Source organism: Erpetoichthys calabaricus, chromosome 2 (genome assembly GCF_900747795.2).
Source record: "Erpetoichthys calabaricus chromosome 2, fErpCal1.3, whole genome shotgun sequence".
NCBI lineage: Eukaryota > Metazoa > Chordata > Cladistia > Polypteriformes > Polypteridae > Erpetoichthys > Erpetoichthys calabaricus.
Genome location: NC_041395.2, coordinates 212,418,370 through 212,442,535, shown reverse-complemented (window position 1 = coordinate 212,442,535; position 24,166 = coordinate 212,418,370). Strand labels below are relative to the sequence as shown.

Here is a 24,166-nt window from a genome sequence, read left to right as displayed (position 1 = left end):
AAATAAAATAACTAGTACAGAGTTTGTAGACTCAGCTCATTTTTGACACAAGTAGTTTCAATATAGGGCCTCTTAGCTAAATTCCTTAGATAAGAAGAACAGTGGTATGTTTCTGCATTTTCAGGAAAGACCCATTTTATTCACATGAATTGTTCTTGTTTCAGCACACGTGTTAAAGTATTACTTGTATTTCTTTCAAAACTACAAAGTTCTTCGATATACATAATATAAATTCAGGCAACTGTGTCCAATACATATTTTAAATATTATCTTCTCTAAATAACCAAACAGTAGCTTGGGATGGCTACTCATTTGTGTCTGGCTGCAGTCTTTAAATGCCATTGTAAATGAAACAATTTATGGTGCATACAGATTACAAAAAAATAATTATTAAAAAGAAGAGTCTTGTGTGCTAAAAGCTCAGACAATACCTTGATTAATTTGTATTTGCTGGTCCTTCTCAGAGCAGTGACTCAACACCTCAACATTATAACTCATTAATCACAACTCTACACAATCACTAAGCAAACATGAAAAATGAATATAGCTACCAAATGTCAAACACCAATTAAAAAAAACACAGTAGTGGCTAAAATTTCAAAGCTTAAAATCAGAAAATCCAAGAGAAGCAGATTGTGAGTGTTTGGGTAAGTAAAATGGACCATTTTTAGAGTAGCCTTCCTTGCCTTTTCATAGTAAAGAGAGCCTTTTGTTGCAAAAGTATGGTGCTGTAGCATTAAACCAACTGATAAAAACTTACTTCTGAAAGGTAATCTCTATAATGTTTGTAGGAGTAAGTGGCTTAAATTGTGCAGGACAGATCCTAAAAAACAGGAGCTAGCAATTACACAGTAAATTAGGTTCCAAGACAGCAGACATGCTTATTTTAAGAAACCACCAACAGTTGTCAAAATATTTCAAAAGAATAAGACATTAAAAACAAAAGAAATTGTATTAAAACAAATAAAGCCTTTTATTGAGGCAACACCTATAAAACTCAATTAGCATAAAAAAAAAAAAAAAAAAAAAAAAGTTGTTACAGTAAGGACGAATATGGATTCCTGTTTACATCTAGTCCCAATCAGATCCTCCCGCTCACAAAAAGTTGTAACACAAGTGTGGTGCTCCTAGGGGGGGAAAAAAAGCAACTTGAGAATAACGGATATCACGGACAACAAACTTAAAACACTTCAGTTTCCAGATCCATGTAATAAATTTCTCTGTGGTTTAGGGACAATTAAAGCAAACAATTTCTCAAAAGAAATTCCTGCATCTTGTTTTGCAAAATGTTTGAAAATACAGATAAGAGATTATGGCACTAGTAGATTTACAACTTTCATAGCGCCTATAAAATGGTAACAAAACAAAATGCACAATGGTATAAGAAGACAGGTGCAAAAACAAAAAACACGCACAACTCAAACCTTTACTGTCCCTTCTGAAAGACTTTGTACTGTATATGATGAGAAAATACCACTTGCAAACTGCAAGAGTAAAACACTGAGCTGAAAACTCCCCACAGTCTCAAAGTAATTAACTACTATAAGATGGACCTGGGAAGATTGAGTCAATCATTAAAGGACTAAAGTTTTGAACTCTTGCAACTTAAACAAATATGAAGTACTGTACAGTTTAAAAAACACATGACCAGAAAAAAATTTCTAGCAGCCAAAATCCACAATACTCACCACATTGACTCATTTCTAAACTCTTCATTCCTGCGTCTCCATACTCTCCTCTTCTCCTTCACCCTCACCTGCTTCTTCTTCCAAGTTCTCCTCCTCACCTTCTTTCTTTTCAGGGGGTTTTTCATAAGCCTTTTCTGATGGAGTTACAATCACACCATCCCAGGTAGACATTTCTGAGGCCAGGTCTTTTTTTTGTAGGTGGGGGAAAAAAAACAAAAGGGGGGAAGAAAAACAGAAATAAAGTGTCAAATTTAACTACAAGAGACACACACATAACCAAGAAATCAAAAAAGATAACAGGCCCTTGTTGAAAATGCTACTTAAAACAATGAACAGGAATACGTATGAAGACTGATTAAGTTTGTGTAAATGACTACTGGTTTTCTAAAAATGAACTGTGCTTCACTCATATTTTGTAATTCTATGTCATTTATATCCAGACAATTAGTATTTGTTCAGTTTAAAAGGCAGTCACATATACAGTACACATACACACACATTTTACATACATACACACACACACACACACACACACACACATACTGCATCCGGAAAGTATTTACAGCGCATCACTTTTTCCACATTTTGTTATGTTACAGCCTTATTCCAAAATGGATTAAATTCATTTTTTTTCCTCAGAATTCTGCACACAACACCCCATAATGACAATGTGAAAAAAGTTTGAGGTTTTTGCAAATTTATTAAAAAAACTGAGAAATTACATGTACATAAGTATTCACAGCCTTTGCTCAATACTTTGTCGATGCACCTTTGGCAGCAATTCCAGCCTCAAGTCTTTTTGAATATGATGCCACAAGCTTGGCACACCAATCCTTGGCCAGTTTCGCCCATTCCTCTTTGCAGCACCTCTCAAGCTCCATCAGGTTGGATGGGAAGCGTCAGTGCACAGCCATTTTAAGATCTCTCCAGAGATGTTCAATCAGATTCAAGTCTGGGCCACTCAAGGACATTCACAGAGTTAGCCAAGATATCAAAGGAGTGGCTTCAGGACATCTGCTTAGCGTCGTTGTCCTGCTGAAAGATGAACCGTCGCCCCAGTCTGAGGTCAAGAGCGCTCTGGAGCAGGTTTTCATCCAGAATGTCTCTGTACATTGCTGCAGTAATCTTTCCCTTTATCCTGACTAGTCTCCCAGTTCCTGCCAATGAAAAACATCCCCACAGCATGATGCTGCCACCACCATGCTTCACTGTAGGGATGGTATTGGCCTGGTGATGAGCGGTGCCTGGTTTCCTCCAAACGTGACGCCTGGCATTCACACCAAAGAGTTCAATCTTTGTCTCATCAGACCAGAGAATTTTCTCTCTCATGGTCTGAGAGTCCTTCAGGTGCCATTTGGCAAACTCCAGGAGGGCTGCCATGTGCCTTTTACTAAGGAGTGGCTTCAGTCTGGCCACTCTACCTTACAGGCTTGATTGGTGGATTGCTGCAGAGATGGTTGTCCTTCTGGAAGGTTCTCCTCTCTCCACAGAGGACCTCTGGAGCTCTGACAGAATGACCATCGGGTTCTTGGTCACCCCCCTAACTAAGGCCCTTCTCCCCTGATCGCTCAGTTTAGATGGCTGGCCAGATGATGGAGGCCACTGTGCTCATTGGGACCTTCAAAGCAGCAGAAATTTTTCTGTAACCTTCCCCAGATTTGTGCCTCAGAGGTCTACAGACAATTCCTTTGACTTCATGCTTGGTTTGTGCTCTGACATGAACTGTCAACTGTGAGACCTTATATAGACAGGTGTGTGCCTTTCCAAATCATGTCCAATCAACTGAATTTACCACAGGTGGACTCCAATTAAGCTGCAGAAACATCTCAAGGATGATCAGGTGAAACAGGATGCACCTGAGCTCAAATTTGCAAATATTTCAAGTAAAAACTTTTTTCACATTGTCATTATGGGGTGTTGTGTGAAGAATTCTGAGGAAAAAAATGAATTTAATCCATTTTGGAATAAGGCTGTAACATAACAAAATGTAGAAAAAGTGATGCGCTGTGAATACTTTTCGGATGCACTGTGTGTGTATATATATATATATATATATATATACACACACACACACACACATACACATATATATACACATATACACACTAGCAGGAGTACCCGGTGTTGCCCGGGAATCTAACTGGTGAATTTCCCAAATGAAAGAAACAGAACATAGAAATAGAACAAACAGTTTTCTGATTCACATTTTATTGTAAGTTCGTCCACTTTGGATTGTGTCTGCTGTGGCATTTGAGACGCCCTTGAAATAGACTTTTCTCTGGCATCGGAAGCGGCTTGTGGAATTGTACCTCTTTTTTTCGGTGTCATGAGTATATTCGCGGAAAGCAGAAGAATTATACTGAGTCGCGGTATTGACGCGAACACCATACATCGTCATACATACAGGGTATTGACGCGAACAACGTACATACGGATACTATTAAATTATATATAAGGATATATACATACATACATACATACAGTGGGGCAAAAAAGTATTTAGTCAGCCACCAATTGTGCAAGTTCTCCCACTTAAAAAGATGAGAGGCCTGTAATTTTCATCATAGGTAAAAAAAAAAAAAAAAAATCCAGAAAAATCACATTGTCTGATTTTTGAAGAATTTATTTGCAAATTATGGTGGAAAAAAAGTATTTGGTCAATAACAAAAGTTCATCTCAATACTTTGTTATATACCCTTTGTTGGCAATGACAGAGGTCAAACGTTTTCTGTAAGTCTTCACAAGGTTTTCACACACTGTTGCTGGTATTTTGGCCCTTTCCTGGTCCTGGTCCCTTTGCAGAAAAACAGCCCCAAAGCATGATGTTTCCACCCCCATGCTTTACAGTAGGTATGTTGTTCTTTGGATGCAACTCTGCATTCTTTCTCCTCCAAACACGACGAGTAGAGTTTTTTTTCATCTGACATTCTCCCAATCCTCTTCTGGATCATCCAAATGCTCTCTAGCAAACTTCAGACGGGCCTGCACATGTACTGGCTTAAGCAGGGGGACACGTCTGTCACTGCAGGATTTGAGTCCCTGGCGGCGTAGTGTGTTACTGATGGTAGCCTTTGTTACTTTGGTCCCAGCTCTCTGCAGGTCATTCACTAGGTCCCCCCGTGTGGTTCTGGGATTTTTGCTCACCGTTCTTGTGATCATTTTGACCCCACAGGGTGAGATCTTGCGTGGAGCCCCAGATCGAGGGAGATTATCAGTGGTCTTGTATGTCTTCCATTTTCTAATAATTGCTCCCACAGTTGATTTCTTCACATCAAGCTGCTTACCTATTGCAGATTCAGTCTTCCCAGCCTGGTGCAAGTCTACAATTTTGTTTCTGGTGTCCTTTGAGAGCTCTTTGGTCTTGGCCATAGTGGAGTTTGGAGTGACACTGTTTGAGGTTGTGGATAGGTGTCTTTTATATTGATAACGAGTTCAAACAGGTGCCATTAATACAGGTAATGAGTGGAGGACAGAGGAGCCTCTTACAAAAGAAGTTACAGGTCTGAGAGAGCCAGAAATCTTGCTTGTTTGTAGGTGACCAAATACTTATTTTCCACCATAATTTGCAAATAAATTCTTTAAAATCAGACAATATGATTTTCTGGATTTCTTCCTCATTTTGTCTCTCATAGTTGAGGTATACCTATGATGAAAATTACAGGGCTCTCTCATCTTTTTAAGTGGGAGAATTTGCACAATTGGTGGCTGACTAAATACTTTTTGCCCCACTGTACATATACACGCACACACACACACACATATATATACACACCCACAAAGATCAGAGGCTTTTGTTCTAAAATGCATTATCGTCATTGGTCATGATTAAAATACACAGGATTACTGTTTGCATCAAACCAGTTATTGCTTATAAATGTAATAAATGAAGCATAAATGTTAACACCTACATGAAAAATTAAACTGAAGCACTAAAAAATGAGCTTTATTATAGAGAATGTCAGTTCTCACAATGAAAATATATTTTCTAAAAAAAATAAATAATTTTTTTATTTATTTATTTATTTTTAAAGATGCTGGGAAGAAGCCCAGCTTAGTTATACTTGGGTACAAAAAAATTTTACGCTCAAACAAATTCAGTATCTGCAATTTCATGTTTTTATAAAAAAATTTATATATAGAGATATAGAGAGACAGAGATGGTACTGGCACTTTTGAAATACTGCAAAATTAGTAAAAGACAAGTAATACACAATTAACTACTCACAGCTTGCGTCACCCTCCAAGCCTAGTATCTTCCTGTATCCACCATGAGACAAAATTCTCACAAGAGTCTGAGCAGTGAAACACACCATGTCCTGAATATCAGAAGACAAATTAAAAAAAAAAAATCACAATGGACAGTGGTTTCAAAACATTCCAGACAATTATAGTTGTAGTACAAATAAACACTCAGAAATCTGTGAAAACAATCATAATGTCAAAATATCCCACTATGGCTGTAGTCTCCTAACCAGAAAAGTAACCACACCAACATAAAAGGTATTCCTCAAAAAAAGGCAGGACACCAATATTACCATTGCTTCTGTAATAACCACTAGAAAGCATACTCACCATTTAATAACTCTCCACTAAACTGAGGTACGCACAATTCTAAACCTATTCTACAAGAATGAAGATATTAATGTAGATATTGGCCTCTAATTTATGTTCACCATTTTGAAGCCACTTAAGCATTTAGAATATAAAACGATCATCTTAGATGTTTTTCCAATATGGCTTTCACAAAAGTAATCCAACAACACCACACAAAACTACCACATGCAGTTAAATACCAAACATTTCTTCATATTGACAAAGGTCAACATAGAACACATTTGCTACAAAACATGAGAAAGACCTGGTTAAGATGTAGGAGAAGGTTTCATGGTCAGATGAGACCAAAATAGAACTTTTTGGTCAGTTATCTGCAATGTAAAACTAACACTTGCCTAAGCCTCAAGAAACACCATACCTATGGTAAAATATTATGGAGGCATCATCATGCTATAAGGAATCTTTTCAGAGTTGAAGGGATAATGGATGGATAAATAGATAGAAACATCGCACCGTACTGCAGGAGAACTTGTTTTCCCGAGCCGTAGGTTCACAGATATAGACCCTAAACATAAGGCCAAAATGACAATAGAATGTCTCAAAAACAGAAAGGTGAATGTTCTGGAATGGCCAAATCTGAACTCTATTGAGAATGACATGTGGCACTGTTTGAAAACTGCTGTGTGCACAATTGATACATACTTATCTCCCAAAAGAATTAAAGGATGTTATTGCAGCAAAAAGAGTTTGGGACAAAGTATTAATGTGTAGGGCTTGAATACTTATGCAAATAATAACTTTTGAGTTTTTCTTCTTCAGTTAAATATCCTCAGAACTGTTTATTTTGACTTTGGAAGTGTATTGTTACATCATATGAGCTCTCATCCCAAATACTGAATGGATAAATGTGTACAAATTTTTGTCATGCAGAAAATTGTGATGACTTTAAAAGGGATTGAATACTTTTGAACACCACTTTACAAGATTAAGGATAACAGGGGGGCTCGGGAAGGAGTGGGAGAATCTCTCTCACAGCACTGCACTGAGATGATGACTCAGGCGCAGCCGAGAGTGGCAGCCTTTTCAGCAGCTCCGTGTACAACTTTATTTTTCTACCTTTTATTTTTATTAATGTGAATTTCCCCTTGGGATTAATAAATTATCTATCTAACCATAATTTACCACAAGGCCAAATCAGGATTTACCTGTTGCTCCAGAGTCATGACTGTATGCACACGAAAGTTACCACTTTCACATGGGTCTGTGATCCCAACTGACCCAGGAAGAAAGAGACCAGCTGCAAGCATCTGAAGGCATCGCCTAAAAATACAAAAATAAAGTTGGGAGTTGTAAGCTCTTCACCCTTTTTTCAAAAAAAGAGAAATGGTATTCCTCTAATTTTTCAATCAATATTGGAAAAAAAAAATAACCTGCCTAACCCACCACCCTAATTTGGGGTGTTTAAAAGAAATTAAATTATTTACTTCATTAGGTAGTAAGTACATAATAAACAAAGTTGTGTTATATTTGACATATTAAATTGAAGCACACATTTTAAAATGTTTAAACTCTAAACATTCTCAATAAGACAACTGTCATTTTTCTCCCAATGATAGAGGTCTATAAAGGGCTAGATCCCCAGTTAAATGATCAAAAATTTAAAATAACATCCTATTTGTAATCACTGACCTATAAACAGTCTAAAATAATACCCCACGTTTTAAAATTTGACATTTTTAACCTTCTGGAAGTGACTCTTAAAGGGCAAGGGCCATCGGTAAAGAATCAAATATCAAAAATATATTAATGATCAGCAACTTCAAAATAGCATAAACAAAAAAATAACAATAAACACACACCCCCACATGCCTATATTACCGACCACCATATTTCTTCTAAAGTTTTGTGAAAAGGATTAACTCTGACCCCTCATATCCCATTAGGGGGTGAAACCATGGGGTTGGTTGATGTGGCATGTACAGCCTCAATTCCTTCTGATCACTTTTGATAAGAACACCTATTGGTTTACAATTTATCATAAGGGTTCAATTTCCTGCACAAGATATGGTCTAAAAATGGCCTATAAATTAAGTTGTTTTGGGGTCTGGAGGGCCACATGTGTGTCATATATTGCCGCTGAATAACTGATGGTGGATCACAACTCTAACTCATCCAACAGGTGTTTAATTTAGAAAAGGCATGCTTTAAAAAGGTCACATTCTTGGAATAATTCCCAAATAATCAAAACGTTATTGCAGGGAGCATTATTAACCTAAAAAATTTCCGGGACAGATCCATAGCTACCATTAAAAGGTCAGATTCAATATTACTCTAATTGTACTGATGCCAACAATGCACAGCCCAAACATATACTGTAATTAAACTTCACTATTCTTAATTGATAAAATGTTGGAGGACCAATCCATAAAATCCTACAGTGGTGGGAAAAACAGGGCTTCACAAAAGAAGAAACACAGATTAAGACTAGGCAAGGAGATTTTTTTTTTGTTTTAGTCCACTGTAACCATACCAATCTATTTTTGTCAAATGGAGTGAAACTTTTGGATAACAAGATACCATACAACAGTAGCAAAAGGAAAAAAGTTATGCAGTTCCAATACACTTCTATCAGTACTACCTTTGAATTTAGCTTCTTGCCACAGTACATCAAAGCATTACTTTTCATTAACAGATAACTTTCAAACACTACCATCTATAGATTACAAGCTTTTTTGGCTACAGGACATTTCTTAAAAACACCAATGATCATACCCACTTGTTGATTACTAACATGTTTCATTTAAAGCCTCTTAAATGTTTTCTGTAACACATTCTGCATACTCAAACAACCAGTTGATAATTGTTTGCAAGGCTTTGATAACACTATCAACAACAAAAATGTTCAAAGTCCAAGCCTGTGTTTAAATTAACACTTTTTCTTGATACAGAATTACAGGTGCATAAGGCATGAAGGTTTTAATTTTCACTACCTGTAAGCAACATTTAGAGAAAGAGGCTGTCTGGAGGGATTATTCATCACAGCCGAGTGACCCTGAAAGCAGAAAAGATGGAATGAGAAGCACTGATTGCAAGTTATTTACATATATTAAAAAAATACAACTGCTATTTTTGTAAAGTTTGTGAAGACAATTTTATCAACACTACAAAACAGGAAACACCCGTTTACAAAAATAAATTGGCCAGAAACACAAGACTGTTAGCTCTGCATGCCTTTTATATTTATAAATGTTTTCTAGGAAAGTCACATACAATAATGCTCTAGCAAAGTGTATCTTACCATTGATGACTGGGTAAGACCAACCCATGCTAAACAAAGTACAGCAGCAATCATAGCAACAATTACAACAGTTAAAAGAAACCATTCATCAGCACTGCCTGTACCCTAGCACAGAGTAGACTATGGTCTGATCATCTTCAGCTACAAATTACATCATTTTATGAAGCGAGTATCAAGTTATGCATACTTCAATATAGAAATGTGTAGCTCAGACAACGTTTAATGAAAGAACTCTGTCAAAATGGGCACCACCACCTCTGCACTTTGAGACAGTCTGGCCACAGAAACAATTGTAAACCAACTACTTTTAATTGGAGACATATTTAGTGCCAAGTTCCAAAAGGAAAATGCTCCATCAGTAGGGTTCTCGACAGAAATAATCATGTGTTATCAGGAACACAGTCTAAACAGAACTTTGCATAAAGTCGTTTCATCTTGCCTAAGTTGCAAGTTCTATTCAAGAACAATGATCCACTATTTCTGTTTTGACTAGTTTTCTGTCAATGTGACTATCACTTTTGATATTTTTATCTGCTGCTGGAAATATCAACAGCTTTGCTTTTGAATGTAAGACTATGCTTTGAAATTGTGAAGGTTTATATTCATAAAGTAAAAATACATTTATAACAAAGCAAAACTGGCCATATTCTTCTAATGGTATACTCTTGATATAATGACGTACACTGCATGTGCAGCTTTCAAACAAAAGTTAAAATCTAAATGATTAGACAAAGAGGATAACATATTGAAAATCCATCTTACTTCATAAGTTCTTAGTTTTACAAGTGTAAAAATATTATATACATATAATATTGCATAGATAGGCATTGAAATAAATGGTATATATTTACACACACTATATTAAATGAAAAAGTTATCTACCAAAAGGTCAAGGATCCAAGGGGTAAGGGGTTCAAATCCTGGAAACCGGGCTCGAAGATCTTTCAGAAGACGGATTAGAACTTTTACTCTGCAATTTATTACAGAAAAAACACAAGAAACACATACAGATAAAGTGAGTTTCTGTAACGCCATATGTGATCACTTTTTTAAATTAAAACATTTATAATGTAGTTATGTGAAAAGTAAACAACTTTAATAAAATGATTACTGAAATTAACATTTGTAAAAATGAAAGCAAAAAAGCTGTACTGATTCATACAATCCACAAATATAATTACATTTTCTTATTCCAAAATAAACCTGCTATTTATCATTAATAATAAGCTGTATCAAAGAAACATCTGCATCTTGTATAATTCCGGTAACACTCAATGAGCTGACAAAGGAATTAAAATATCCATGAGATGAGAGGATCAAGTAGTTTATAGTATACAGTAATCCCTCGCTATATCACGCTTCGCCTTTCGCGGCTTCACTCCATCGTGGATTTTATATGTAAGCATATTTAAATATATATCGCGGATTTCTGCGGACAATGGGTCTTTTAATTTCTGTTACATGCTTCCTCAGTTGATTTGCCCAGTTGATTTCATACAAGGGACACTATTGGCAGATGGCTGAGAAGCTACCTGGCTTACTTTTCTGTCTCTCTTGCACTGACTTTCTATGATCCTGACGTAGGGGGATTGAGCAGGGGGGCTGTTCACACACCTAGACGATACGGACGCTCGTCTAAAAATGCTGAAAGATTATCTTCATGTTGCTATCTTTTGTGCAGCTGCTTCCTGAAATGACATGCTGCACGGTGCTTCGCATACTTAAAAGCTCGAAGGGCACGTATTGATTTTTGATTGAAAAACTCTGTCTCTCTCCCTTCCTTCCTGTTCCTGACGGAGGGGGTGTGAGCTGCCGCCTTCAACAGCTTTGTGCCGCGGTGCTTCGCATACTTAAAAGCAAACAGCCCTATTGATTGGTTTGCTTTCCTCTGTCTTTCTGACAGACTCTGCTCCTGACGCGCACTCCTTTGAAGAGGAAAATATGTTTGCATTCTTTTAATTGTGAGACGGAACTGTCATCTCTGTCTTGTCATGGAGCACAGATTAAACTTTTGAAAAAGAGACAAATGTTTGTTTGCAGTGTTTGAATAACGTTCCTGTCTCTCTACAACCTCCTGTGTTTCTATGCAAATCTGTGACCCAAGCATGACAATATAAAAATAATCATATAAACATATGGTTTCTACTTCGCGGATTTTCTTATTTCGCGGGTGGCTCTGGAACGCAACCCCCGCGATGGAGGAGGGATTACTGTACTCCAGATTAAATTGTAAATAAAAGTATATTGAAAGGGACTGTTCAATAAAGACTTATGAAAGTTATACAGGCAAGTGTCTAATTCCAAGCAAAAAACTAGTAACAGTAGTCTTACGTTGATTGGGAAGCATTTTCTTCAAACCAACGGGCATGTCTAATGGCAGCTAAAGCACTCTGAAGAACCTTTATATCCACTAAAAAAAATAAAATAAATAAATTAGGGATGGGAGAGGATGATAGTTTGTTTGAACATAATTCATAATGTTGCTATTTACAATAGGCCCATTTTTATTCAAGTTCTACATTAAAGTACTTAATACATACAGTGAAGCTCTGGATCCAGTTTGCGTAGATTTGGTGGTACAGTGGTGATTAGGATTTTTACTGTGGCATCTGCAGAACTAATCTCAAAGCCAGTCTCATTAGTGAGCATAGACAATACTGAGGGGGGAGAAAAAAATGATAATGTTATAAAGACAAAACAACCAAATGTACTAAGTTGCTAAATTTTGTTTCTGACTTGATACTGTTATGACAACACTGAAGTTAAGTGAATTGAAGTATACACTACAATAATAAGATAGTCATCATAATGAATGCTTTTAAAAATTTTTGAAGTTACTGCATTTAATACTAACCTTCAGCTGGATCTTGTGCACGAAGCGTTTCAACAACTTTGTTTCCCAGAGCAGCAACAGCTTCCACTGTTTAAAATAAATTGATTTGCTTGTTCAATATATGCTAACTTATAGACTTCAGTTACACAGAAAATTTCATAGAAACTTAGAAGACTTCACAACAAAAGATGTGCTGAATACAACAATTCAAATTAGATGTCAGAACTATAAATTTTTGAAATTTAAATATATTAAGAAAATTATTTACTGAATTATTTCTTGTAACAGACCAAAAACAAAAGTCTGCAAAAATTACAACCCCACCACATTGTCTAATACTCACATGTTGGCAGTATTTTCAGAATAACAACCAGATCTGCAACATTGTGTCCCGTTGTCATTGTGCCTTTTTTGTAAGAGCCCACTTGGCGAACCTCCTCAATTTGCTATGAAAAATAAACAAGATAAGTCTGTAAATAGTGTTTATAAACACATAAAAATGATTGACACACTGGGAAAAAAAAAACATTTACAAATCACACTGACAAACTATAGTACTATTATTAAATTCTTAATTTTATTGCTTAACTTTTAATTTAAATAACAATGTTACAGAAAAAAAATGAAGTTTTTTGGTTAGAAACGTTTTTACCACTCGTTTGCCTATTTAAATAAAACTGTATAACCGAAAGCTAAAATAAACCAGATAGCAAATTTCACACTTCTCCATTTAATTAAATGTACCAGAAGGAGGGAAAGATGCTAAAACCTCACCCAGCACCTACAAACACTTTTACATTTTGTGTTCTCTCCTGTTCTATAAACCAAAAACTGCTATTTTTAGCAAAAAAAACCAAGACATTTCAATGAAAATGTGTTTTAACTATACTGTTGCACATCTTTATACAGTATAAAAATAAATACAATCAACCATACTTCTTCTGATCTGTTAATGTGGAGGAAATGTGCTTTTTTAAGCCTGAATTATATTTTCATTTTTTTGCAAATACCTCAAAAAGGTTGGCTCAAGTGTTCAAATAATGCTCATGCTGTATCAGGTAAAGTATAGTGCCAGAATTTATAATGGCGTAATTATAAAAAAAAAATAAATCAGTGTTAAAATGGGAAATGAAAGATTAACAGAACTCCTAAAAGACATCAGAGAGAATGAGTCATGGAAAGCATAATTATTATCAACGTGAAAATACATATAAGCATCTCAAAGTGTTTTTTCTTCCTGAATACTTAATACTCCTGGCTGCCAAGGCTATATGCAGTACTGCACAAATTACATAACATGCGATTTGTTCATAAGGCCATTTATTGTAATCAGAAATCAAATTTTAGTAGATATGATGAAATCACAAAACTGACCATACTGCTGTTGGACCAATTATTAACTTGCAATAAAAAAATGTGATTAACTGGCATGGGTTTTCCTCAGCAGCTGATGAAAACTAATGCCTTAGTAATTCTTCAAATGCTATATCAAAACACCTCTCTAAACTGAGGACTGGTTGGCTATCAATATACTGCAAAAGAAGGGAAAACTGGTCAGTTACACAAATAAAAAAAAAACGTTGGCAGAAATAATCAAAAAGTAAGTAATGTACACGTTATTGGCAAAATAGTGCTTTTACAATACAGTAAATTACTCTTTTAAGTTCGGTTCTCTTTTCGGTCTTCTGCAGTGGTTTCTTATGTAGTTGGCACCTTGTAAAAGCACTCTGAAGCTGCCTCTGAAATGTGGATTTTCAAACTACTGACATGTCCTACCACATCTAACCTTACAGGGTGATGTAACAAAACCACAGATAACTTTGTTACCATTATGCAATGTAGAATACCTAGTGGGGAATGGGTAGTCTTTGGTCCTGGAGCCCCTAGAGGTTTATTTTTCTCCAGCATACCATCAGCTAAGTTTTTGTTTTTCTCTCTTCATTAGCCATTCAACCTTAGAGATGGACTGTGTCTTCTACCATTACAACCAAAAGAATAAAAAGCCATGACATTTAAATTATGCCTTTCTCCAATTTATTTATTTCTATTGTGTATGAACACTTTGGTTTCTAGCATATTCAGCTAGACTTTTTGTATGAAAATATATAAACAATTGTCGATAATGTTCTTTATAAAACCCTCTCTCTGACTTAAAACTCAGAAACCCCACAAGAAATTGTAGTATTTTAAGACAAAAAAAGTTTGTCAGAAGGGTTGGAGAATTTACTAAAATTGCACATGTCAAGAAAGACATTACAAAAAAAGTATTAAAAAAAGAAATGGTCAGAATAGGAAAAAAACTGCTCACCACTTCAAAGTTTCCAGGAGCTACAATAAGGTTGTCAATCACATTGTTAATCTTTGTAACAAGAGAAAGGATGGAAGACTAAGGAGAGAGAAAAAGAAGCAGGTTACTCCAGCAGTCGAATTCCAATTATATATTTAAAAAACAAAAAAAAAAAACACACAAATTACCACAAATTAAATCAAACCAACAATATGAAACTGATTTAACTGAGCAATTTAAGGTTAGCTATGTTATCATTTTATCAATACTATACGATTATACCAGAATATCAAAGTGGAAAAGAAAGCATGAAGAAACAAACTATTAGAAATCAAAACAAAAGCAGTATTGGTAAAATCCTGAAAAAGAATACACGGTCACAAATTGGAAGGACAAAAAAAAAAAAAAAAAAAAAAAAAAAAAAAATCAGATGACTCAAATGATCCTATACGAAAGCAGTACAATAAAACAATTGTAATGTCATAAGATATATTAACCAATGCAGTGTAGGTTTTTGACCAGATTTCAAGCTACATTTTCGATCTCAAACAGTTGCAATTTAAGTCAACTTCAATAAAGGCACCAGTCAAAACATTATTCAAAATGTGAGGTGGACCTTTTCATTTCAAATTGGTTGAATAAAGGACACAAAGGAAACAAACCAGGAAACTGGAACATGAGATGCAAATGTTTGGTAAACGCACTGAATGATGCCCCCTCTCAGACACATGCAACACAAGCAGATAGTAGCAATGTGACAAAAAATACATATTAAAAGATACAATGCTGCTCCAACATAAAGCATCATTTCTTCTTCTAAAATATTCCAAATAAATGGGGAGGATAGTTAGTCTAGTGCAGAGTTCCTACATCTTGGAGGGCCTTAGGAGCTACAGGTTTTCACTTTAACCAATCTCTTAATTAGAACCCATTCTTTTACTACTAAAGGAACATTTTTTGAGGCTTAGTTTTACTTAACTTACAATTTGAACCCTTAATTGCCTATTTTAAGTTTTAAACAACTGCTCTAGTTGTTGCCTGAATCCTTAACCATCAGTTAATAATGAGGTGCAAATGACAAAGAAACTTATCAGTTCCTAATAACATGCTTCCATTTAAATCTGTGCATAAGCATCATGAAGTACCTGTGTTAATAAAATGTTTTGAAATTAAACAGAAGGAAGATAATAAGGAAGAGGTAAAAATCTGCTCTGTAAAATAAAACATACGGATAACATTCTCAAAAAATGAAAAATCTACAATGTGATAAAGTTTTGTCTTTGGAAAATTAAAGCACTAACAACTCGTATAATTAGAAACCAAGTTTTATTATCTGCTAGGCCTGGCATCAAAATATGAAACTGTTTGAAACAAAAACATACAGCCACCCTGGACAGTTACTCAGGACCTTAGGTGCAATGCACCAAGCAGTTGCACAAAACTGGTATTTGGAGAGAAGGAAAATCAAAACCTGGCAAATGATTACTCGACTTTGAAAATCATTCAATTAACCCAGGAAAAAAAAACAGAATAAGACAATGGAGAATTTAAAGAAAGTGGTGAAATCAGATAAACACTAAAGGAAAGGACTGCTATGACTGATTAATGCAACTAAGTTGTTCTCATTAGATTGAATTTTCATGTCACACATTAAACAGGAATAATCTTTGTGCAGAAACAACACTGCAATAATATAAGCATACCTGCTCAGTTGGTGTTGGAGTAAGATCCTGATTTCTCTTTAATAGTGCTTCATTGAAAGCAGTCTCATCAGGTGCTGGTTTTACACGAGGGAAGGCCATCTCACACTTTAAAAAGAAGAATGAATGAATAAATAAATAAATAAATAAATAAATAAACAAACATACTCTAGCTTAGTTAAAGACAAAAGTAAGGTTGTTAAAGGCCCACAGGCCAGATACTGCCCTTGGAAATTTTAATTCAGCACACGTCATCAATATTCAAAACATGTTACATGACATATGGCCCACCCACAAAGATCAATAGTTTCTTCGGACACTGCATTTAGTATGCAGACCATATGAAAATTCTATCCATAACTGATATTTACACTTGTCCTCAAACATCTCACTAGAGGTCGTTATGTTTAGGCACAGAACACCGCAGCCAGTAACCTGTAGTCAGAATGAAAACTGGCTGCTTACAATGACCAAAAAGAAAAAAATTCAACACTACATTGCTACAAATAAACTTTACTGCTTCAACAAGATGCAAGAGACTTGATTTTCTAATGAAGAATTTCACATACACCACTGCTGGCTACCCGTCCTTAACGGACTGTTGCCGCCACACTACATAATTGTTTTTGTCTTTTCTGTTACTTGACTGTTACATGCGGATAGAAAATTTGCATTTCCACTTATGTTAAATGTGATCACAATTCTTTTCTAACCAATTATGAATGCAATTTATTTTATTTTTTTTTTTTTTTTTAACAAGGTCAGGAGCCATTGATCGTGATGCGTAGAATGATACCAGTATAAATGGCATTATTTCTTGCATGTTGTGTTAGCAACAAATTCAGAACCTGTGTCTGGACTGACACTCTTTCTCAACTTTGTGCTAACCAGGGCATCCTTTACAGGTTGCCTTCTAAATACCAAAGTGCAATATACTAGGTTTCACAGAAGCACTCTTTAGCTGAATGCGCTTTTTTATTTTCTTGAGGTGAAGTTCATAGTTTTATGGTGTCCTTTTCAGCAAGTGTGTTCATCGTCACTTCCTCCATTACTTCAAACTCTTGTAGATTTTGGATACATACAGTTGTTATACAGTACATAGATTAAAAATAAAGGATGAAATGGAAAGTGTAAAGCACAGTGGATTACCATTAGAAGTGGTTTAGTGGTAGTAAAAATATATTAAATTGGTAAGCTCTTGGAAAAACTGTGCCAGTATCGGAGTTTCTGCAACATTAATTCCATCTGGCATTAGTGGAGATTTTAAATTCTGAACCGTCAGCTACACTGCAGGAGTCAGATCACATTTTAGTTTCATAGCTGCGTATGTTGCAATGTGTAATCTATTTTTTTTTTCATTAATTGTTTTAGTTATGAATTTCCCCAAAATCAATTGTTCTTGTATATATTTAGTAACATACCGATCATATTATAATGATCCAACTGGAGATTCATGTGCCATGTTGCTGGACAGCTACTGAGCACTGTACTTTCAGAAGATGCAGTTCAATATGCAAATAAAATACCTCAGTGGTAGGAGGAGGTCCCACAAAAAGAGTGGAAGGAGGGTGAGAGGCAATTAGTAAAGGCTCATCAGTTTCAAACTAAAGGTCTGCGCGGGACTAAACCCGCGACTGCCCGCTTCTGCAGTACTGCATCCCGACTCCACCCACTCACATATACACTTGGCCTCATTTGAGCTTCTCCCATCTGCACCCAAAAAGTTTTGTCCTGCTCCCAGATGCAGAAACACATTGCTTCCATTAAGGAAAAAAATTATGTATGGTTGATTGTTTAACATGATCGTATACAAGGTGGGGACTGAAGCATCCCCCTCTTTGGCCCAGTTGTCCTTTTCACTTTTTTTTGCAACAATTCTGCTGCATCAGTATTTAATATGGATCTCTGATGGGACAAACAGTTTGAGTACAAGTCTTCACAGAAGAAACAGGAAAGACCAGTGTAGGCAACATGTTTTATTAAAGCTTTGTAAGTACTGTAGGTAACCGCTTACTATTCTATATGGAGATAAAGTATGATCTATGAATGTCATTCATTCCAGATAAATGTGACATTCTGTTCTGACACAAAGTACAAACTGGCATATTACTGCTAAGAAATACTCCCCACTTTCAAAAAGTTTTAGAGATTTATAAAATGTTTTTTTTTTGTTAAATATATAAATACAGATCACTGTACTTTTTGTTCATCTGGCAGGCATTCTCAGCATCTGCTCGCTAGGTCTGAAAGGAAAGAGGGCGTTAATTACAGCTTTCCAGTGAACCTCACTGCATACTTTGATTTAGTGCAGAAAGGGACTATGCACATAAAATGTATTATTTCTATTATTAAGGCGTGGTTATTACAAATCTCTTTTTGTTTCTGAACCTTTGTGATCCTCACCTTGTTCTATATCTTATACATAAAGATATAAAAGATACAGAAGGAGGAAGTTTTGGGCTGAGAAGTGCTTTATAGAGCATGTGAATAGGAGTTACTAACCGTGTTTTATATATGGTTAAGTATATTTAAATTTAGTATTAATAGTCTTATAATAATTTGTAATCAATTCGATTTATTTAACTGTCATTGGGGAGAAGCTCTTTGTGGTTTCTGGAAAAGTATGCTACTATCTTTTTGTTAAGAATGTATTAGATTATAAACTCAAAATATTTATATTGCGCAAGGCTATGTACTGTATATTGTAAATAATTTTTCCTGTGAACAATATATAGTAAATAGTTCTAGATGCTTAATAGTTCTATAATGTTCAAGAAAGCAGCACTACAGGAATACAGGAAACAAACTTACTTTTGAGAGAAAAAAAAAACAAAACTGTTGAATCTCTTCACATCATGTCTATTTTTGGCACCACACTATGAAGAGTAGTATCGATACGAGTATCAGTAAGTATCAGTATCAATAAACGGTATAGGTATCAATAGAATCTTAATGATACCCATCCCTAGTCAGCATACACTTCACAACCTTAGGATTCCTTGAATTGCATATACTTTATATGTACATTATTAACATTTTAAATTAACAGTAATAGTAGTAGCAGTAGTGTGAACAATGTGAAATTAGCAAAACGAATACAAGATCCTTGATCATACAGTATAGCTGCCATGTGTTTCCTTTTCAATTAAACATAATTTACCTTGTAAAGCTGGTACTCTTTTTGTAAAACTGAACCACCATCAATCGATTAACCTACCCATTTTATATTGTTATATAGTGTTGGGGGGCAGGGGGTATATGAGACAGAGGTCACTTATAGCTTCACCTAGGGCAGTAAAAAAGTTACAGGTTGCCTTAGAACAGTCGCCCGTTTTTTTTTTCCTTTCAATGCAGATTTCAGTTCTAGGAGCACTGGTAAGTTTCATAACCCACTGCAATGTCAAAAAAAGCACTGCCAAAGAAAGGATCAAATTCAAGACAGAGATGAGGCAGAACAAAGAGGTACTAGTGTCTTTGTTTGTAAAGAAAATGTGTTGTGAGTTGTTTGTTGATATACTCCAACCTGCCTCAGGTATATAAAAAAAGTGTTATTTTTGGCCCTCAATAAAATTGAATTATATTAGTAAAGATTACATAAACTTTCAAAGCTTCTTCTTATGGTACAAGGACAAGTTCCTAGATTAAATGTCAAATGTAAAGTAGCACAGTTTCTGCAGAAGCCTTCAACTGGATATAGTGGTTTCAAATTACAGAATAAATAATACTAGGAAACTACTCACCACATAGAAGTCAAAAGGAATGTGTGGAACAAAGGGACGATACCTAAAATAAAAATACTGTTTCAGTTAACAAAATACCATTAAAATACCACATAGATTCCTGAAAAATTAAACAAAACACCTTTCATTCTCATGACATACATACACACATACACACACACACACACACACAAATGATTTGGGTAGGAATATAAGTTACAAGATAGTTGATTTTGCAGATGATACCAAGCTAGCTGGATTGGCAGATAATATAGAATCCTTTAATCATTACAGAGGGAATTGGACAAACACATGGAAGATGCTTTTATCCAAAGTGACTTACAACAGAGGTAAACAATCAAGTAACATTAAGCTAGGGCCTGTTTGCTCAGCAAGTGTAATAGGACAGGTAAAAAAAGCTAATTTAAAATCATTGATTACAATTGATAAATAACAAATTAACCACCAATATTAAAGATGACGGAGGATGTTTTTTTTCCCTTTTCTCTTCAATCAATCACACAGGAATTTATAGAACAGATGAGTCTTCAATTGCTTCTTAAATACATTGAGGGAGTCAGCAGTGCAGATAAAGGTGGGTTGCCCGTTCCACCAACTGGGAACTACACAGGAAAGAGTCTGGATTGAGACTTGATACAACGCAGAGATGGCATCACCAGTCACTGTTCACTGGTAGACCAGAGTTGGTAAAAAGGAGCATTGCACCTCACCAGTGTCTGCATATACACAGGTGCTGATCCACTACAATACAGGTTTTGGCAGAATTGTGGCAGATGACATTTAATGTAAGTGAAATTATTACACTTAGAAATAAAAATGGTTAGATTTGAATACACACTTGGAAGTCTGAAAGTTAAAGCTACACCTTATAAGAAAGATTTAGAAGTCATAATGGATTTAGCACTATCAACTGCCAGACAGTATTCAGAAGCCATTAAGAAGGTTATATAGCATGATGCATAGAGTACAAGTCCATTGAGGTTATGCTCAAGCATTACAACACACTGGTTATACCTCATTTGGAGTACTGTGTACAATTTTGGTCTCCAGACTACAAAATAGACATGGCCACACTAGAAAAAGTGCGGAGAAGAATAATGATGCTGATTCCAGGGCAACAGGGGATGAATTATGAGGAAAGAGCCTTTTCAGTTTAAAGAAGATATGATCAAAGTGTTTAAAATTATGAAGGGGATTAGTACAGTGGATTGAGACATTTTAAAAGAAGTTCATCAAGGGCACAGTTGTTAAGGGTAAATATAACACAAACATTAAGAAATTTTTCTTTACACAGAGAACCACAGACACATGAAGTAAGCTACCAAGTAGCATGGTAAACAGTAGGACTTTAGGAACTTTCAAAACTAGGCTTGATGTTATTTTAGAAAAATTAAGTGGATAGGACTGGCAAACTTTGTTGGGCTGAGTGGCCTGTTCTCATCTAGATTTTTTTTTTTTTTTTTTTAATTTGAGAAAATTAGAACAAACAAAAATGAACATTTATGCCAATACTTTATTTACAGATTCTACATTAGCCCTCCCTAAATTTGTACTTACAGTAATACTGATTTACAGTTGGCTATCAATATGACACTCTATACTGTATGAATATATTAAAATCAGTATGACATTAACAGTCACTTGTGCACTTACCCTTGGGCCAAACCCCCTCTAGAACCAAACCGTCCACCTCGGCCCCGCCCCCGATCACCTCTAGGAAACAAAAGATACAGAGGGGGCAACATTAATTGTCCAGATTCAGCTAACACCCAAGCATTCTATATTATGATTTCACTAAAGTAAGTTTTGCACTCCTCATAATAGACCTACTGCAGGATGAAAGGTGTACAGTGTATTATTGACTCACAGAACTGAACTGTATTATGGAAAAAAAAGCCAAAAGAAATTGTATGAGACCACCCATCTTTGGAAAGAAAAAACATTCATCTGCTAGGAAGTGCACAACATTGTACAAAGTAACAACACATTGGTAACAAAAGTTCAATATTCTGGGGTCAGAGTTTTTTTTTTTCTTCCAACATAATTGATTTTTAAAAACGCACTCCAAAAAATAGATGAAAATGCATAGTCTAAAATCTGATATATTAAGCATTTTACACAACTACCCACACGATATTACTAGTAATGATACTATAAAAGGGACATTCTGCAACATAAATGTCTAAGTGCAACACAAACACGTTACCAAATGATTTTAAGTCTTCAACGGACCATTTCTGGTGAAGGGGCGCTTTATTCTGAACAATTCATACACGTACACTAAATAATTTACTGACCCTGATTAAGCCATTAAATGTTTAAACATTATTTAAACCAAACAAAAAATAAAAAGGTTCCACCTAATTCAGATAAACAAGTAATATATTGTAATGTGTGAGAAAATTTGGCTTTACAAAGAATGCCCCACAGACATTAAAACATGTTTAGTAAGATGGAGTTCTATTTCAAAAAAAGCAAAGTCGATAAGCATTTTCTTCAGCGATAGCCAAAAACAAAGACTCGGTTCCCGTTTTGAGAGAAACAAAAGTCACTTATTTCTTTTCTTACTTTTCTGTCTACTACTCTTTAGAACCCTTTGGGTCCAGCGTGCTCGTACAGGTACAACAGAGTTAACACAAGGCCTTGCCAAAGCAGGCGGCCATCATACCGAGGCCCATTCATTCTAACACCTAACATTACTTTAGGATACTGCCAGAAAAGAGACTGAAAAATCAATGCATTTTGTTTAGGGCACCTAGGTATAAAAATATTATGTTATAGCACTGCATTAAGTCCCTTTCTTCAGGTCGTGAAATACCGGCTGTAACCGTTCGACTCTCAACCCATTCACTCGGACTGGAAAGATTAAACATGGTCTCACAAATTCATATTAAAGCTTCTCTTCCCCATCCACTTCCGAATAAAGTAAAATGTATTTTGAAAATCTACACGTATATCCATACCTCATTGCGTACGACGTCTTGAATCCTTCCTGAAAACCAAGAAAAGAAAGATGAATTTACTACACACTACTACAACGAGCAGGCCTGGAGAATGAGGCGGATGGTATAGACAAACATGTACGAAGAAAACGTACTATCCAATCAGAAACACCGATACTCAAACAACCTTGCAACTGATTGGTTTTCATTGGAGAGGGCGGGTTAAAACGAAAAAGGTTACAGTCTTTGTTTAGCTATTAGCCAGCTTGGTCAGCATGACATTTAATGAAAGAGGGGAAAAGAATTTTTGTTGTAGCAGAGTGGCGCAGCGGAAGCGTGCTGGGCCCATAACCCAGAGGTCGATGGATCGAAACCATCCTCTGCTAATTTTTAATCTTAACGTCAGTTGTCTCGATAATTTAAAAATAGTTTGAAAAGAAAGACGTGTAATTATATTGTCTTTCAATTACATTACACCACAAATATATGAGGAAATAATAACTTGACAGTGTACCACTGGTTTACCTTTTAAATGATCAGTAAATATTTATCAAATATATGCATTATACCAGAATAACAAAAGCAAGATGCAGAAGACAGGACGACATGGAAGAAGATGATCCGTTGTGGCAACCCCTAACAGGAGCAGCCGAAAGAAGAAGATATTCATTATACCGGAAATAATACATCGTATTATATAAAAACAGTTAAGATTATTCTGCATTTGAAAAACGAAAAAACAGGCTAGTATTTTTAACTTTACTGAATATAATCAGAAACACAAATATCAATGCCATAAACATATCTTATAAAATAACAATTCACATATGAGTAGTTTGATATTCGGAATTCAAATTACATTGAAATAATACCTTATTAAAAAGGAAGAACCGCTTATATTAAATTCTACAAAAAAAAAAGGATTTTTCAGGGGGTACTTAGATTTCATAAGCTTTAAGGAATCAAATAATACTGCAAATTGTTTTATAAGTGCAATATCGTTTGGAAGAGGCTTTCAGAGTTAAATTTCTGGATGAAATGTTTAGATAAAATGAAAGTACGATTGATCAAAAATACTCTCCGGTCTTTAATAAATAAACCAAATGTAATATTTTCCGAAACGC

General features: G+C 35.4%; 1 protein-coding gene across 1 annotated transcript; it reads right to left on the bottom strand.

Moving 5' to 3' along the window:
* Positions 1-961: 961 nt before the first annotated feature.
* Positions 962-23,210, bottom strand: ilf2 (interleukin enhancer binding factor 2). The gene is made up of 15 exons (XM_051923084.1): positions 23,064-23,210; positions 21,754-21,813; positions 20,101-20,143; positions 16,364-16,468; positions 14,682-14,759; positions 12,717-12,819; positions 12,395-12,460; positions 12,081-12,197; positions 11,872-11,950; positions 10,423-10,510; positions 9,233-9,294; positions 7,448-7,562; positions 5,914-6,004; positions 1,685-1,873; positions 962-1,124 (listed from the first exon to the last, which is right to left on the bottom strand). Exons 1-14 carry the CDS (start codon positions 23,066-23,068, stop codon positions 1,713-1,715), a joined length of 1,173 nt encoding a protein of 390 aa, XP_051779044.1. The 5' UTR covers positions 23,069-23,210; the 3' UTR covers positions 962-1,124; positions 1,685-1,712.
* Positions 23,211-24,166: the final 956 nt, after the last annotated feature.

Excerpts from the sequence above, each read along its gene's own strand:
- ilf2 (XM_051923084.1), bottom strand. Across the intron at positions 9,295-10,422 it reads CTTGGATCCTTGACCTTTTG|GGTCACTCGGCTGTGATGAA; the intron begins GTAGATAACTTT and ends TTCTGCTTTCAG. Across the intron at positions 1,874-5,913 it reads CTTGGAGGGTGACGCAAGCT|ACCTGGCCTCAGAAATGTCT; the intron begins GTGAGTAGTTAA and ends TACAAAAAAAAG.